This window comes from Choloepus didactylus, chromosome 3, assembly GCF_015220235.1.
Source record: "Choloepus didactylus isolate mChoDid1 chromosome 3, mChoDid1.pri, whole genome shotgun sequence".
NCBI classification, from domain to species: Eukaryota; Metazoa; Chordata; class Mammalia; order Pilosa; family Megalonychidae; genus Choloepus; species Choloepus didactylus.
Genome location: NC_051309.1, coordinates 1586050 through 1604729, shown reverse-complemented (window position 1 = coordinate 1604729; position 18680 = coordinate 1586050). Strand labels below are relative to the sequence as shown.

The 18680-nt window shown below is 57.8% G+C and overlaps 1 protein-coding gene across 3 annotated transcripts in view; it reads right to left on the bottom strand.

The window, feature by feature from the left end:
* Positions 1-435: 435 nt before the first annotated feature.
* Positions 436-18680, bottom strand: part of UVSSA (UV stimulated scaffold protein A) — a 40782-nt gene continuing 22537 nt past the window's right edge. For all 3 annotated transcript variants that reach the window (XM_037829189.1, XM_037829188.1, XM_037829190.1), the window contains 7 exons: positions 13532-13652; positions 7763-7940; positions 7137-7271; positions 6283-6466; positions 5635-5734; positions 3073-3253; positions 436-2486 (listed from right to left, as the gene is read on the bottom strand). In XM_037829189.1, the coding sequence (XP_037685117.1) occupies positions 2393-2486; positions 3073-3253; positions 5635-5734; positions 6283-6466; positions 7137-7271; positions 7763-7940; positions 13532-13652 (993 nt within the window). In that variant the 3' untranslated portion in view covers positions 436-2392. The remainder of the gene's footprint in view (positions 2487-3072; positions 3254-5634; positions 5735-6282; positions 6467-7136; positions 7272-7762; positions 7941-13531; positions 13653-18680) is intronic.

The following is an 18680-nucleotide window of genomic DNA, read 5'->3' as shown; positions in this document are numbered from 1 at the left end:
GCTCTCAGCATCGTACTGGAGGTTAAAACCAGAATAATTAGGCAAGACAAAGAAAAAGAGGCATTCATATTGGGAAGGCAAAATTAAAATTAACTCTATTTGCAGATGACGTGATCCCTTATAAAGAAAACTCTAAGGAACCCACAAAAAAATCTATTAAAATAAACAAGGCTTTAGGGTACAAGAGCAATATACAAAATCAACTGTATTTCTAGACACTAGCAACGAACAATCCAAAAATGAAATCAAGAGAAAATCCTATTTACAATAGCATCAAAAAGAATAAGTTTAACCAAGAAGGTATAAAAGTTGTATGTTGAACTAACTTAAAGACCTAAATAAATGGAAGATATCCCATGCTCGTAGATCTGAAGGCTTATTATTAAGATGACAAGACTCCCCAAACTGATCTACAGATTCAAAGCAATCCCTATCAAAATCCAAGCTGCTTTTTTTTTTTTTTTTTTTCAGAAATGGACTAGCTGATCCTAAAACTGACATGGAAATGCAAGGAACCCAGTATAACCAAAATGATCTTGAAAAAGAACAAAGATGGAAGACTGACACTCTCCAAATCTGGAACTTACTACAAGCTGCAGTAATCAAGCCTATATGGTACTAGCATAAGGATAGACACTTAGATAAAAGAAATCGAGTCCAGAAATAAACCCATGCATTTATGGTAAAATGAATTTTGATTAAGTGTGACGAGACAATTAAACGGAGGAAAGAACAGCCTTTTCAATAAATGGTGCTGGGACAACTGCACAGCCACATGCAAAAGAATGAGGTTGGATCCCTACCTCACACCACACACAAAAACTAACTCAAAATGGATTGAAGTCCTAAATGCCAGAGCTGAAACTATAAAACTCTTAGAAAAATAGTGGGTGTAAACTTTGTGGCTATGGGTTAGACAACGGTTTCTTAGATATGACATCAAAAGCACAAACGACAAAAGAAAATGAGATAAATTGGACTTCATCAAAGATGTAAAACATTTGTGCTTGAAAAGACACTACTGAGAAAGTGAAAAGACAGAATGGGAGAAAATATTTGCAAATCATATAAAGCTCTAGTATCCAGAATATATTAAAAAAAAAAATCTTACAACTCAAAGACAAATAATCCAATTAAAAATGGGCAAGGGATTTGAATAGTTAGTTCCCAAAGAATTTCTACAAATAGCCATGAGCACATGAAAAGTTACTCAATATCATTAGTCATTAGGAAAATGCAACTCAAAACCACAATGAGATGGTACCTCTAAAATTAAAAAGACAAATGTTGACAATGGATGTGGAGAAACTGGAACCCTCCTGCTGATGGTGGGAATGTGACGTGGTGCAGCTGCGGAGGGACGCAGTTTGGCAGTTCCTCAAAAGGTTAAATGAAGAGTTACCAGATGACCCAGCAATTCCACTCCTAGGTGTATGCCGAAGAGATCTGGAAACCTGTGTCTACACAAAATCTCGTATGCAAATATTCATAGCAGCATTATTCACAGTAGCCATAAAGTGGAAACAATCCAAATGTCAAAGATGAGTGGAGAAACAAAGGATGGTGCATCTATACAACAGAAAGTTATTCGGCCACGTAAAGGAATAAACTAGCACGACACAGACGGCCCTCAAGAACATGGTCAAAGAAGCCAGATGCAGAAGACCATGAACTGCATGATTTCATCTACGTGAAATGTTCAGAGACAGGAAATGGATGTGGCAGCCAGGGGCTGGGGGAAGGGCGGGCAGAAGGGGGAACAGGGTCCTGGGTGTCTTGTTGGGTAAAGAAAATGTTCTAAAATCGATCTGTGGGCACATCACGCATCTGTGAACACACCAAAGTCCATGAATGGCGCCCTCTGAAGGGGAGAGTTTTATACTGCACGAGTCATACCTCAATACAGCTGTCATTAAAAAAGCAAAGCGAGGCAGCCACTACCGTGGTGCCTCGTGGGAGTCTCCACACAAGAAGGGCCATGACACGGGCTCTGTACATCACTGGGGTGTAGCCAGACAAAAGGACCCCAGCAATCAGTGGTCACCTCCTGGGAAGGAGACAGGAAATCAGAGACTGTCCAACCCCCAGTATTTTCCAGGTGGGAATTGGCAGGTACATCCATCTATTCCAGATGTTGCAGAGTGCACAAGCCGTGTGAGGAGAGGCCCCACCAGGGACATGGCTGCCGGCTCCACCCTGGGGGCTCCCAGGGTCTTTCTGCCCAGCTGGCAGGGCCTGGTGCCCACCACGGGGCACGTCCACATACCATGCACTGTACACAGTCCACCCAAGTCACCGCGGTTCCTGAGTGATGTGGTGCACACAGTGCACCTGCTCTGCAATCCGACCACGGCAGTGAGGGAGGGTGGAGCTGTGGCCAGAGGAATAGCCTTTAATTCAGGGCATAATTAAACTGGTTGGCGAACTTCTCGTGCTTCTTCTGGTCCATCTGGTTCATGGCCGAGGCAACCCTCTGCATGGCAGCCCTGTGGGAAAGAGAGAGGCTGCCGCTCTTGGCTTCCCGGACCCCCAGAGCAGCCTGGGGACAGAAGCCACAGCCCAGTCCTCAGCTGCACCAAGTGATGCCACCAGGCGATGGTGGCCTCGGGCTGCCTCCTCCAGCCCTGCAGGCAGCTGCCAGGGGCCCCCTCTTGCCCGCGCTGGGCTGCACCCCAGAACGCGGGCCCAGCCTGCCCAGCAACTGCAGGGAAGCAGCTCTGTGGGAAAATGCAGCGGGGAGGGCCAGCCTCGGACCACCCAGCCGGCTGTCCCCACTGCATGCAGAACTCCACGTGCAGAGAGCCAGGGTCCCTCACGGGTCACACAATGAGGGCCGGAGGCACGTGCAGTTACAGCCTCCGGCAGCAGGGGGCAAGCAGAGGGAGCGGCCGGGACGTGCGGACGCCTGGGCGCAGCAGGGCTTTGCACCCGGGAGGAGGCCTCTCCCATGCCACGCCTCAAGCTAGTCCTCCGGGGACATGCGGGAGGTGGGTGGTGGACTGGGGGGAGGAGGGGGACCTGGGGTGTGGGGAAGGGCCCAGGGGTGGGGAGGGGCCCGGCAGCGGCTCTCACTTGGCGAAGACCTTCTTGCCCAGGCGTGCACGGGCGGTGTCGGCCTGCTGCCTCAGGTCCGTGAGGCTGGGGTACTTCCTCTTCCTCCCCTTGCCTCTGCCCTTCCCGCTGTGCCGGGATGAGCCCAGATCCACCCCTGTGGCTGCCTCGACGTCCTTCATGAACTCGGGGTCCTGCCAGGCTGCAAGCAGAACCGAGGGCCTCAGCGAGATGAACCGACTCCAGCCAGGGCCCCGACCCCAGCCAGGGGCAGACACTCTCCTCCCTGGGGGATCCAGCGCCAGCCAGGATGTGCCTCCCGAGCCGAGGCGATGGCAAGGGGCAGTGGCCCACAGGGGTGAGTGGACGCAGGTACGGAGCCGGGGAGGAACTGGTGAGGGCAGGGCTAGCCCAGCACCACCCCCAGTAACGGCTTCTATTTTTTAGTGGCCCAGAGACAGTTTGGATACAGTCCTCAGCCACACAGACCTTCCATCCCCCAACAGAGGCTGCCCGCCCCAGTCACACGTCAGGCCCACGAAGACGGCCGAGGTGGAGCTGGAGAGCACTGCAGCAGCAGGAGGAGGCCACTGGGCCTCAATGGGCAGCTCTGCAAGTGACACAGGCCCCAGGGGGCCGCCCTGCACCAAGGCCCAGGCTGGGACACGGGACCTGGGGGCAGAGCCCCATGCTGCCAGGCCCGGGCCTCTGAGCCCTGGGGCTGCAACGCGGTGGCCCGAGGCTTCTGCATGTGCCCACGGGACAGCCACCCGCACTGGGGGCCGGAGCGTGGGGGCCGGGAGCAGGTGCAGCCTGAAGCCCCCGAACAGAGGGCTGGACCACCACCGGGGCAGGGCTGGCAAAGGGGCAGCTGCTCCCAGACGGGGCCGGGCCTCCCAGGCTGCTCCTCTGAAGTGAGGGAACGGGCCGCACAGCCAGATACAGCAGCGACTAATCCGAGATTAAGGAAAACTGTCTAAACAGTTTATCTCCCAGTAATAAGAAGGCGTCACAGTTTAGGAACCCGGTGAATGGAGCAATTGTTTAAACACAACAGAAAAATGCCGGCCTCCAGTAGAGACGGAATGAGCATCTCAAGAAAATGAAGGAGCAATTTAAAAGCCTTTGAAGAAAATCAATAGCCGCCGGGCGTGCAGCCCTCCGAGCGCGGGCGGCCGGGCTCCTCCGCGTGTCACCGAGGTTAGCACCGGGGAAAGGAAACTGCGGGCTGGGGGGGATCGATAGCGCAGTTAGGAAAGAGATGCTATTTCACATCTGACTGCCCAGCCGGCCGCGGCCTGACACCTGTTTGTTAACAAGACGCCGAGGGCTGGAGAACCAGATGCTCCTGCGGGTTGACATAAAAAGAGGCACTTAATTTGCGCCCCACGGAGCCCCCAGAAGGCCTCACCCTGCCCCACGCCTGGGCGCCTTCCACGGGTGAGAGGCCGGAAGCTGATAGTCGCCTCCTGTGAGCCCGCTGACGACGCCCAAATGCATCGGCCGGACACTGCCGCTCCGCACGGCCACCACCAAGGGCAGCTCCTCCTGGGAGAGACGGGCCCAGGCCGGGCAGGGCCTCAGACACAAAGCTCTCCTGCATGCCAGACCCCGGCCGCCCGGCGGACAGGTCTAGGCACCAGGGGGCCAAGTCTAAGCCACCCTGAGGCTTCCTGGCCCCAACTGCCCCCAGGGCTCACGCTTACCTGGGAACACACACCTGCCCCACAGGGTGCCGTGGCCCCGGCCCAAGCTGACAGCGCCTGGGTGGGTCACCCACCCCCACCAGCACTGCAGAGACCTGCAGGACGGGGACCTCCCCCCCAATCCCCCAGGCGGTGGCATACAGCTGGGCACACACACCCACCATTAAACAGCTGCCCTAAACTCTTCTTGTTGAGAATAATTTTTAGATGGTTGAAGTCTATTTTCATCGAGCGTGAAGGAAGCTGGGACAGCAGGGGACAGCAGGACACTGTGACCAGGGAGCCTGGAGACAGCCCTGCGGAGACCTAGCCCCCAGCATGCGGGGCTCAGAGGCCCACCAGGACCCCTGGGAGCTCTCGGGCCACGTCCCACCCTCTGCACAGAGATGCTCAAGCACACACGCGCCAGCACTCCTCTCGTCACACGCACCCAGGGTCCCAGCAGGTGCCAGTGGCATCAGGCGCCCATCGCCCCCAAGCACTCTTCGGGGGGGGGGGGGCAGGCAGGAGCCAGACAAGTGTTAGGAGAGGAAAGAGGTTGGTTTCTGGAAAGGAACATGGGGCTCAGATAATTAACTTTTCTTGCCTCAATCCCTTCAATTGTTCAGAAAAACAGTTAAAAACCCAGACCTAAGTCAGACACAAATAACGAAGACAAGACAGTTTCTGGGGCCGTAAGGACGTGTCCACGCCTCCCCGGCAGCAGCCCCCGAGACTGCGGCTCCGTGAGGCCGAGCGGCCTGGGAGACACTGGGTGCCCTCCCGCTGCGCCCTCCCTGCTCAGAACGGAAGAGGGCCCGCAAGGCTCGGCGTGTTCCCCAGCGGACAGGGCCACGCTCCCCTGCACACACCCACACCCCTCCCCACCCCGACCTACCCGGGCGCTGCCGCTGCTGCCTCTGCTCCCTGGCCCTGTCCTCAGGGTCCAGGGGCTGCCCCCTGTCATCTCGGGGGATGATCTTCCCGTGGAAAGGGCACTGCAAGCAAAGGGCAGAGCAGTGACAGGGCGGGAGGCCGGCCCACCACCCGCTGCGGACCCCCCACCCTTGGCTGATGAGGCACAGAGCGTCCACGGGAGGGGTGGGGTGGGAGGGGCTGTGGGACACACGGGCCTCGGTGACCCGGCAGCCGCAGAGCAGATGCCGTCCTCCCAAGGACCCCGGAGGGCGTCAAGGCAGCCGAGGGGAGACCGGCAGGAGGGTAGCACCAGGGCGGGGGGGCCTGGAGCCTTGGTCAGTTTGGCTTTTCGCCCCTCCCTGACAGTGGCCTGGGACCCCTCTCCCAGGAAGCTCAGCCCTGCCCTGGCCCAGGCCCCCTGCCCGGTGAGCCCCAGGAGGCCCCCTGCCCCAAGGACGGCCTGGGACGCACACAGAGCAGGGTGGCTGAGGCTCACTGAGACACAGACAGCAGACGCGTGAGGACACTGAGCCCAGAGCCCAGAGAAGTGGCCAAATCCCAGCCTCCTCCCAGGGAGGGGCCTGCAGCCCCAGGAGCCCCCACACCCCTCCGGCCCCGGCCGACCCACCTTCAGCCGGTCCTGGCGTGCGCAGAGCTGGCCGTTGGGCCTCGGGGCACGGCACTGGTGCTGCACAGGCTCGAAGGTGCCCGCGAAGGTGATGCGGCGGCTTCGGAGCGCCTCCATGACATCTGCGTTGTCTGCCTCCTCCTCCACCTCGCTGGGCTTCCAGAAGCGGTGCTGGGAGTCGGACCTGCCAACACAGCAGGAGCCTCCTCGGAGCTTCGCGCCAGGGCACGCTGGGCACCGAGGACCGCTCCGCCAGGCCCTGAGGCGGCACAGATGGGGGCACTGGGCACACAGGAATCGTTTCTAATATCTTGGCCCACACAGCAAGTCGGAGGACAGAGAGGACAGCACCCTGGACACTCCTTGGGGAAGCCCAGGCCCAGCCCATCCTGGCCCAGGTTGACGGGTGGATGCGGTCACTCTGGAGGCCCACATCCCCAGTCGGGGAGGGGTGAGGGGCCAGGTGGGCAACGTTCCCAGAGGCCCTCTGAGCTTTTGGGGATCCCAGCCCAGCATCGGGGAGGATGCATGGAACTGTCTCCAAGGGTAATAGAAAGATCAAGAAATAACTGTGAGGACTGCTGGCCTGGCAGGCAGAGGAGCGATGCCCACAGGGGCTCTGCCCGAGCCAGTTGGTCAGTGCAGCGCACCCTCAGTGTCGGGGGGTCACACGCAGGCACCCTTAGGCACGGGAAGGAGCCACGTGGCAGAGCTGGCCATGAGGGAGATGCCTCACGCAGCCCCTGTGCTCACCTGCAGGGTGAGGGGCTGGGTGATCCCGGGCAGACCCTCCTCAGGGCAGGGCAGGGGCAACAGGGTGAGCAGCGCTGGAGCCTTGGACACCCCACACTCACTTGAGAATCTTCCCGGCCGTCGGTGGGTCCTGGCCCCAGTAGCACAGGTCCACGCCAAAGGGCACGACGGGTGCCTGGGCACGCTCCGCAGCCAGCCTCTGGGTCTCGGCTGCTCCAGGCAGTGCCGTGGAAGGGCTGCGAGGGCAGAGCAGGACGCTGACCGTGCCTGGGCCATCCCCAGCTCCCCACCGCCAGCCAGCAGCCCCCCGGGTGAGTGCAGGCCAGCCAGAGGATGGGCAGCACGTCCCCAAAGCCTCCCCCACTACTGAAGGGACAGAGCCTGTGGGAGGCCCCCGCAGTCCCCGCCTGGGGTGGGGTGGGGTGGGGAGTTGGGGGTTAGGGGGCCTGGGCGGGCTCCCCTCTCTGAGCCTCAGTTTGCTTTTCTGAGCGTGGAATTCTAAGGCCCTTTCTGGCTCCAATTTCCTGTGCATTTGTTTCTTTTCTAGAAGAAAAGGCTCTTCTTTGAAAGATGCAAACGTGAAAGGGAAGCAGGAGCCCTTCACTGCAGGCTCAGCCTGGCCCTCCGAGGCCCAGGGACGCCCCACCCTGCCAGGAGGGAGCATGGCCCCAGGCCATCTTCTCTGGGGAAGGGCAGAGCGCGGAGCTGCACGGGGCTCCGGGGTCACCTGGGGGCCGGAGGCGCGGGCAGCCGGTCCCGGAGCAGCAGCAGCTGGGCGGCAGCAGAGGTGGGGTCCGATGCCTCCGCGTCCCAGGTGGTCCTGGGCTCCGTGGGCAGGCCCTGGGCCCTGGACCTTCCCGCCCGCGCTCTCTCCGGGGCCTGGGCGGGCGGTGCTGGCTCCAGCCCTGGAACAGAGATGGCTGCGTCCACCCCGGCTGCGCCTGTGACCAGGGAGCACCACCCCGGCCCATGGCCTGACGAGGCAGCACCCTAGCACCCAGCTGCACCCACCACACGTGACTGACTCTCGCTGCCCCTGGAGAGCAATTCCTGGGGCCTGCCCTGAGTGCACATCCTGAATGGTGAGGGTGTGCACCGAGCTGACCGGGGAGCGGGCCCACAGCAGGGCTTGCCCTGCGCCCAGGGGTGAAGGACCTGGACGGCCTGCTGCAGAGGGGACATGGCCTCCACGGCCAGGGCCCTGTCTTGTGCCATGGCGCAGCCACTCGGGACACAACGGCTCCGTCCAAAGCCAACTGAGCGCCCGTTGGCTCAGCCCAGAGGGAGGAAGGAGAAGGGAGGCAACTGCGAGGTTGAAGTCACGCAGCCGTGCGCTGCAGCCAGTCCTCGCCGTGCACCTTCCCCAGTGCCCCTGGCCGGGCCCCGCTGAGCCGACCCTCGGGACCCTGGAGAGGCCAGGACAGGCCTCTGCACGAAACAATTCCCCTGACTGTGGGAGCTGTCTCCCAGGAGGGCGAGGACGGGCAGGATGCAGACACTGGCACCCGCTGCCAACATCGCCTGTGTGAACCTGCAGTGACTGCCATGCAGACCACTGACCCAACACTGCAGGACCCCAGCCCAGACACAGATGCATCCCCAAGCCCCACCAGCACCCCCTACCAAACCCCACCTGCACCCCCAAGCCCCCCACACCCTCCACCAGCCCCCACCTGCACACCCCGAGCCCCTTGAGCACGTGCCTGTGCACTGGCACCGCCGCCCTGTCTTCAGCCCCTGCCCTGCAGCCGCTGTGAGATGGGCTCCCGCAGGGATGCAAGTCGGGAGAAGGCACAGGGGGTGCAGGGCCTGGCCTGGACCCAGAAGCACTGTACCTGAGGCATCCCTGCTCCCCAAACTCACTGGGGAACCATCAGGACTGGAACTGAGCACCCCCACATGACAGCAGAGGACGGCCACACCCCACAAGAATGCAAGCTGACGGGAGAACGAAGACTTCTGCAAGCACAGCTGCCAGCAAGAAAGAAAAGAGACAGAAGGATGGGTCCCAGCAGAGTCCAAGACCAGAAGGGATGAGATGCAAAATAAGCAGATCACATCGTCTCACTGAGTTGTGGAAGATGCCAGAAACAAAGAATGACAAGAAATCCTAAAGAGAAAGGACACGTTGAAAGTGCTCAAGGAAGAAACACTCAAACCTAGAATCTTATACCCTACTACAGATACACTCAAGCATACAAGGCCTCGGAAGCTCGCCCAGACGACGTGCTCTGCTCTTAAAACATTCTTCGAGAAAGTATCTGACAAGAAAAAAATAAATTGAGAAGCTGCAAGATGTGGGAAGTAAAAGTGGGGGTATAACTGAAAAGTCGACTGTGGCTCCCCACCCCCACCAACAAACTGAACCTTCACGACAATCCAGAATTAAGTTGGAGTCAGTACGGCCCGCTGCAGGGGGGTTGGGGGGTGGGGCGCGGTGGGTGGTGGTGGTGGTGGAAGGGAGCCTGTGCTGAGGCCGCTGTTTTGTGCAGGGTGCAGTGCAGATATCGATAAGCTGTGAAAATAAATAGTGGGAAGTAAATGTAGGTGTCAGTCTTTAAAAGTCAGGGATAACCATCAGAAAGATAGAAAGGGAATAGATATTTTCAAATCACAGAATAGTCAATGTAGCAAACAGATGAAGAGACAGAGGAAAAAAACAAGCAACAGCAACAGCAAATTAAAAAAAAACTATGGTAGACAGAAGCATGTGATAAATTGCTTACACACCTGGAAATACAGTAATGACAATTAAACTTCAATGAAGTGGCAGACTCTGACTGGATTAAAAACTTCTAGCAATACGTCTGTTGTCTACAGGAGACCCACTTAAAACAAACAGCTAATGAAAAGTTTAAAATAAAAGGATGAAAAAAGATTCACTCTGCAAATAGGAACCAAAAGAAAGCTGAGTTAGTGTCACTATGAGAAGAACATAGAAGGACCACGTAAAGGTGTAATAAGCATGAACACATGTACTCATATTCAAATCACAAATGTATTTAAACCACACAGAGCAATCACTGTGAGAACCACAAGAAGCAGTGGGTGCTCAGTGAGAGCACGTGCAGTGTCCAGTCAGAGGGTACGTGTGTGCAGTGTGTGTGCTCTCACGTGTGCAGTATATGCGTGTCTGGTGAGTGTATTCAGTAAGTGCTTGCACGTGTGTGTGCATGTTCAGTGAGTAAACTCACGTCTGTGTGCACGAGCAGTGAGGGTTCTCATGTGCGTGTGTGTGCCTACCAGAGACTTTCACAGACTCCTTCAGACAACGGATATGCAAAATTATAGATGATTTGCATAATACGATTTAAAAGGCCAAACTCTCAAATATTACAAATAATCAAAAGATTTTCAAGAATATAGGCAAAAGTGACCACCCCACATACAAAAATGCAAACCAGCAGGCACTAAGTCCCGAAGCAACCCCGGGGACGCTCTGAGGATGGCCCCTGACCACCGACTGCCGTGCAAGCGCGGGGGCTCCAGACTAGGGCCGCAGGGGCTCCCGGGGTCTGGAGACGAACAGAGGTGATGCAGTACGCACACACACACTCGCTGAACAGAGGCACACGCACTGTTACTGAACATACACACTTTATTGCACACACGCGCACCCTCTGTGAGATGACAGCCCTGACAAGCAAGCGCCAAGGAGCACCGCATGGAAACTCACAGAATGAAGGAGTCAAGAACAAATGAGACAAGGGAGGCTCCTTGCCCAGGCCAAGGGTCAACGTGTGACCAACTTCACTCGTCCCCGAGACCCGGATGAAGGGGAAGGCAGCCCCACAGCGGGGGTCATGGACAGCGGCTGCCCGGGGTCACCTCGGACGCGGGCCAGCGGCTCTCCTCCCCTGCAGGGGTCGGGCCACACGCAGCTCACAAATGGTCGCCCAGAGTGCATCTCTGCCGTGGAGATCCGTTCTGTGCTTCTTCACAGCAGCTGGCAAACTAGGCCCTGTGGGCTAAACCCAGCCTGCCATACCCCTTTGTAAATAAAGCTTTACGGGAACACAGCCTCCCACATTGCAGACCCTCTGCTGCTGCTTTCGCACCGCAACTGCACCCTTAAGCGCCCGCAAGGCCGACAGACGCTCTACCCTCTGTCCTTCACGGAGTGTTTGCTGACCCCGCCTCAGAGCACCCTCAAGCCCCGGCCAGGCCAGCACTGCGTCTGCCACTGCCGCCCTCAGGTTCCACGTGGGCTGGGGCTAGAGAAGGTGCCCGCCCCTCAAAGCCCTTGAGGGTGCCACGACCTCAGAGCCCTCAGCCCAGTCGCAGTGCACGTTCCAAAGCCAGACTGGGTGGCCCCAGCTTACTCCCCTCACCCAACGTAAGCCCCCAGACATGGCCACAAAAACTGCCAAAGGCCTCCCACCTGGGATTTTAGCAAAGTGTCCTTACAAACCAATGCAGATACCAACGCAGGAGCCTCGCACGCACTGAAACATCATGCACACGCACAGGTGCCTGCCAGCACAAACGTGCACACACGCACACACCAGCGCACACAGAGGAGAGGTAAACCTGGGTAGGGAACAACGTGACATTCAGATAGATACAATCACAGCCCCAAGATCAATATGAGAATTCCTAAAAGTTACAAGAATGAAATATATTTTTCATCGATTTGTTGTTTTAAACCATTAAAAAGATGGGTGCACGTGTTAAAGCAGGGCAAACACTGAGGGCACTAAAAGACACTGCTGTTTTCACACTGTGGTAGACAATCAATCTCGCTGATGTACTTTCAAAGTAAAAATCCAAAAAGCAGGCAGCACTCCTCGCGCGCCGGGAACGGGCATCTGCAGGAAGAATGGTGGACTCCTGGGGGAGCGGGCGGCCACACGCCCGGCCAAGGGTCTGCCGCTGCCACAGCACTGGTGCGTGGGAGCTAACTCGAGGACGTATCTTGGCTCAAATGTGCTCCCACAGTTGCTTTTAGAAAGAATCATAAAAATGTCCAAACCGCTTTTTTGTTTAAATTGACCAAACGGCACCCACTTGCCCGCAGCGCTGGGCAGACAGTGCCGGCGAGATCGATCGATAGGAGGAAATGGGGAGGCCGGGCTTCAGCTCCAAGTCGGGCTGCTGAGTGCTGACGTTATTGATTTTACCTAGTTCAGCTGGCCTTGTAATTAAAATGTAAATTTGAGAAAGAGATTATGTCCTGACAGAAATGGTGGGATTAAGGGGAAGATAAAAGCCCCTCAGTGAAAATTCAGAGAAAGAAATGAGAAAGAAAAAGAACACCGGTCTCCTCGACTGTGTGGATTTAGACTGAATCTGACGAAGCCAGATTCACCGGCCGTAATTGAAAAGGCAGCAGCGGACTAAACCAGCGTCCTGAGCCAAGCTGGCCCCGGGGTGCAGCTGCTGGGTGGCAGGCAGGGGCCCCCATCGTCCCCTCCAGGCAGGGGTCCCGCACCCTGGCCCAGCCAGGCCTGCTCACCCATCCAGGCCCCCAGGCTCCTGAGACCGCTGCCCCCCACCCCCCACCAAGAGCACAGCCCTGCAGACGGGCCTCACCACCTCATCTCAAGACTCAGCTTCTTTGCGCGGGCTCCGTGTCCTCAAGACCCCTGTGAACCCAGGGCACTGGCGCTGCCACCCCGGAGGGTGCCACCCAAGGGGGTGTCTATCCCAGAACCCGTGCCCTCCAGGCATGGAGAGTAGACCACCCCCATGTCCACCCTCTGCTGGCAGAGTCTGCACCCAGCTCAGCCCGGGGACCACCACCCTCACCAACCGCCCAGCTCACTCCCCATGCCACCACGTCCCCGTCCTGGACCACTCAGGAGGACACACCGCCTCACCGTGACGCCGTCAAGGCTCAGCCTGAATGTCACGAGCCCCTCAGAGCACAGGGCTGAGCTCTGTCTGCCCCGTTTGGCCCCAGCCAAGCTCCCAGAGACCCTCCCCCAGGTCAGGCTTTACAGGTGACACTGGGGACAGATGCTGCTCCCACATGGCACCACGCAGTCTGACGAGGCCACGGCAGGGGAGCCAAATTCAGGGGCACAGAGCAGGGGCCCTCCAGGCAGCTGGTACCACATAACCACCCACCCCACAGCCACGGTGGGACTAGCGGCTGCTGTCCTGCGAGGGTGAGGTCGAGGGTCTCCTGACAGAGGGGAAGGAGGCCAGGCACATGCAGCCAAGGCCCGGGAGCCCCTCGAGGGCAGGAGGCAGGGCCCCGTCACCACTGCAGCCACATCCAGGATGGGGGCACCTGCCCACACTGGGCACAGGAGCGGGCGCTGCACCAACGGAGGCTGTCGGGCCTGTGGTGCCCACCCAGCCCTCGCAGTTCTACCTGCACACCTGAGTCCCCTCGTCGTTGAACAACTTTACTTCACCTTACGGCCCCGATTCAAACCGACTTGTGTAATTTGCCACAAAAGCCGTAGGTGCTGCTCCTGTCTGCTCGCTCCCAACGTGAGCAGACGCCCTGGGCCTGGCAGGGGCTCTCCCCAGCCCCCGTTGCACTCACCACATTCGGGCCACAGGAGCTCGGGGACCTGGGCCTCGTAGCCCTCCTTCTCTGGGACCTCCACAAACTCGTCGTCCTCATCGTCCTCGCCGTCCTCACCCCCGCTGTCCGGGGCCTCCGCCTGTGGAGACATCCCCAAGCACAGATGAGCCCAGCTGCTGCGGGGGGTGTGCCCTGGGCGAGCTGCCCCCTCCATGGTCTCCCGAGCCGACACCTCCAAGCAACTCCTCATGCCAAAGGGCACCAACGACAAACCACAAACTGCCAGCCTGTGACCCAGTCCTGGGAAAGGAGCCATGTATGTGAGCATGGCCCCAGAGGTTTCACACGCGGACACGCACGCAGGTTTGTAAGGCACCCAGTGAAGACAGGGGGTGTTCCTCCGATAAGGGAAAGGCTTCTGAGTCCACTGAGCAGTGACCTGCTTTCCAGGAAGAGCACGACAGGCAAGATGCACAGACGGGAAGTGACAGGCTGCCCTGAAGCATTTGTCAGAAAAAACACCCAAGAAAGAGGTTTCTCCTCCTGACCACGGCTGTGTGTCGGCATGATCAGTCTGCTGGGGACAACTGTGCCTGAGCCTGGCTGCACCGTGAGACACGAGGGGTGTCACAGCAAGTCCCCCCTTACTTTAAGAAAGCCCGACACCCACGCACTCCCCCTCCCCGGCTGTCCCTGCCGCTCTGGGGTGGGGGGCCAGCCACGGGGCCCTAGCAGGGCTCACCCACCTCGGCAGGACCCGTGCACCCATGCGAGCTCTGAGGCTGTGGGAACCCCTGGAGGCAGGCGCTGACCTCAAAGCCAAGCCCCAGCCATCCTCAGGCCAGTTCAGTTCCTGCCTGGACAGACGCTGGTGACACAGGACACCCCTCGCCAACTGGTGCAGCCGCCCCCCACTGGCCCTGGACTCTCAATGCATCCCCCAAGCCAGGGCAGAGGCCACTGGGGCAGGACCCCTCTCTCAGACACCAGCCGCCTGCCCTTGCCAAGTGCCCCTTCCTCCCCAGTGGCCCCGGCAGGCATGAGGGTAACAGGAGGGTGGGGGTGGTGGGGTCCCCTGGGCTCTCCTTACGGGCAGCCACTGGCAGCTACTTCCCCAGAGTCGGGCACCCCCATCTCCTCAGCCCCGTCCAGCCCGACTAGAGATAGGTCCAGGAGGAGTGGCTCCTGCCAGACCCCTCGCTGTGGACAGTGGCTCTTCAGAAGCGACAGGAAGATCTCAATAGCTCTGACACCCGCCTTTACTCGTAAAGGCTGCCTCCGCAGCAACACCTTGCAGGCCGGCACAGCGGGGCTCTTTCCGTGCGCCCACGGTCAGAGGCTGCGCGGTCACCGGAGACCACCCCGAGGCGAGGGGACGGTGCCTCCCGGCCTGCAGACCCACGAGCCGCCCTGCCCAGGGGCGGAATCAGATGCAAATGTGCTTGGTTTAGGTCGACCCAGGCCCAGCATCGGGAAGCCCCGGGGACATTCATCACGGAAACTGTAATTTTTGTTATCAGTCTCACACTGATCAAAAGGGAAGCCTGTCCCCACCGCTGACCTGTGAAACGTCCCAATTATGCTCTTTGGAAATCACAGGGGCACTTAACTCCCGCGCTGAGCAAATGACGACGATCAATCACGTTTGAATAACAATGAGCCACGGACCTGAAAATTATTTTTGTATAGAATCTACCCAGGAATTTATGAAAGGTGGAGAGCAGCCCAAGGTTCTAGGGCATTATGGCTCTCGGTTGGTGCAGTGTGTAGCCAACACTAAACAAAATTTATGTGTTTTAATTTCCTAAAAGGTAGATGTGGGTTTGGTGCTACAATGCATAACAGAATGCCAGGTTTAAATATGGGGGTCATTTTCATAAAATATTATGTGTGTTGCTCACACCCTCAAATTTCACTGGGGACTTTTATTAAATTTTCATTTCCTAAAAAGTACTTGACTGCTAAGCCGACAATTAGGAGCTGCAACTCCTTTCTCTGGGACTGGAGGTGGGTCCTCCTAAATCAGCACCGGTGGGTCCCGGGGGCTCTGGAGACACCCCAGGGGGCACCGCGGCTGCCCTCCCACCCTCCATGCCACGTGCGGCCAGCACAGCCCCAGCTCACCGCCAAGGCTGAGGCCAAGCCCGACAGCTCCCATCTTCAAGCGTCCGCTCACGAGGGGCAGCCTGGCCGTCGGGACGTGCACAGCCTGCTGGGAAGGGCAGCGACACTCTCAACGCCAAGGGGCAGAAGCCGCCGGCCCCGCGACGGTGCAGTCACGACCCACGATGCCCTTGTGCTTGCACAGGTGGCCCACACTCAGAGACCTGGTCAGCAGAGAACCAGAGGCCGCCCCTAATTCGAGGACCTCCTCTCCAAGGACCTCCTCTCCGAGGCCCCCCAGAAAAGCATTCCACCTGCCCACGTCAGTGTCCCCCAACCAAAGAGAAAACCGAGCGGTTCAATCGGGGACTGGAGAGCAACCCGCACTCGAGGGAAAGCCGCGAGTGGGTGAGGCATGGGCCGGGTGGCGCGTGGGGCACCGGGAGGGTGAGGCTGTGAGGAATCGGCACGGGCCCCGCAGGCGGCCAAGGGCTCGGAGCTCTCCATGAGCCTCGGGGCTCAGGCACGGGCTTTCAGGACGACGTCAGACACGGGGCACCTGCTCGCAAGCAGTCTGCTTTCAACCCACCGAGAGCCGAGCTTTCCAATCACGATAAAACAACACAGGACGTGACGGGGAACCCAACCATCCCCCTGCAACAGGGAGCGGCTGCCCTCCAGCCCAGGCAGCACGTGGGGGAGCCAGACCCCTGCGCCCCACCATCAGTGGCAGGTCAGCTTCGACTCGCCACGGAGTGAAACTCGGCGCAGCGTGGCCTGCGGCAACCACAGGACACCTGAGGAGGGCCGCAGGCCTCTTGCTGGTTTTGTACAAATTGATTCTCACCCAAAGTTAAAAGGGTTTAGAAAAATGAACCTCTGCAATCATAATTAAACAAGCCATAAAACGGCTAAAATATACAATGCAATCAGTTTACAGAACGAGCTACAGTGAGGTCACTAATTATTCGAGGTGGAAGGAAAGGGAACGCAGCCGGTGGAGAGGCCCGCTCCACTCACTAAAAGCTGCACGCAGACTACAGCTGGGGCCATTAAATAAATTTTGTACGATCTAATTAACTTGGTGCGCAATCTCAATTACTTTTCACCCAAGAAATCACTTTTGTTCAGTTTTATGTGTGTCTGTTTCCCTTTTTAAAAAAAAAAATGATGTAAGGCATGGTCAAACAAGTGAACTCTAAACTTCATTTGTCTTTCAGCAGGCTTGATGGCTATGCATTTAAAAACCCATTCTATCTTATAAACTAAAAATTAAATGTACTCAGCTGTGATGGTCGTCATTGCATCTGCTATTTATATGCTAATGCCCTCCCTGGAAGGCCGTGCAAATTACCCCGCCAGCCAATATCTCATGTGAACCACACACCGGCGACGCACCCTCGAGGATGGGGCTGGCTGGGCACCAGGGCTGACCACGGCCAGCCTGTCGGAACAGCAATGGCGAGGCCAACGCCACCAGGGCAAACAGGCCACAGAGACGCAGAGGTGGCTCCGGAGAACCCATCTCCACCTAACAAGATCTTTCAAAAATATTCTAAAGCAAATCAGTGTTTTCCAGAACACCTTTCTATAAAACCTAAACTCGTGAAGCATAATTTCAACGACAGCATCACAGGACATTCAGGGAGCAGGTTCTCCCCGCCAAACCCCTCCAGCTCATCTCATCTAAATCGGTGGCAGAAACGAGCTCTGGAACACGCCCGGCTCACAAGGCGCTGCCATCAGCAGTTTGGGATCTGGGCTGACCAGTGAGGTGGCACCAGGACGGCTGTTGGCTCTGGTGGCACCGACAGAGGCCCTGGGGACAGGCTGCCTCACAGAGCCCAGGCCAGGGGTGCCCCACACAATCGGGGTGCCTGCGGGTCACATTCCAGAGCAGGGCTGGGACCAAGGCCCTGCTCGGCAGGCAGGACCGTGGGCATGCCTGGCAGCCAGCCAGGCACGGCGTGCCTCCCGGGTCCAGCCCGGCCCCTCACGGATGCGCTGACCACGGGCAGCCGCCGGCCTAGGTGTGGCAAAGCTGCTGCCCTGGAATCAGCCGCCAGCCACATCCCAAGTAGCGGTCACACAACTGGTTCCTCCTGGACAGGGAGGCTTAAGTGCATTGGGACGCAAGCTGAGTTATCACTGGGTCACTGCACTCCACATACAGCCAACGGCACATCCAGCGGGCTGTGCAATCGCTTCTCAGATCCAGTGACCTCATCCCTCTGACAAGCGCCACCAAGGCAGGGAACTGAGGTCGTGGGAAAGGAAAGCCCGGCGGTCACATGCTCCAGGATCCTACACGATCCACACCCACACTCACACATGCAAGCACATAAAGGTCACACACCCCCCCACACACGCATACACTGTGTACACATACAAGTGCACCACGCACACACCCACATGTACACACCCCACACATGCACACACCCCATGCACACACACACACATGCATACAGTGTACACGTACAAGTGCACCACGCACACACCCACATGTACACACCCCACACATGCACACACCCCATGCACACACACACATGCATACAGTGTACACGTACAAGTGCACCACGCACACACCCACATGTACACACCCCATGCACACACACACGCATACACTGTACATGCACAAGTGCACACACCCCATGCGCGCACACACATACATACACTGTGTACACGCACAAGTGCACCACGCACACACCCACATGTACACACCCCCACACGCACACATCCCATGCACACACATGCATCACTGTGTACACGCACAAGCGTACACATGCACACACCCACATGTACAAACACACCCCATGCACATACACACGCATGCATACACTGTGTACACACACAAGCGCACACGCACACCCACATGTACACACCCCCACACATGCACACACCCCCACACGCACACACCCCCACACATGCACACACCCCATGCACATACACACATGCATACACTGTGTACACACACGCACACACCCACGTGTACACACACCCATGCACACATTTGCACACATATGTATACTCCCCCCCACACATGCACACACCCACATGCACACTC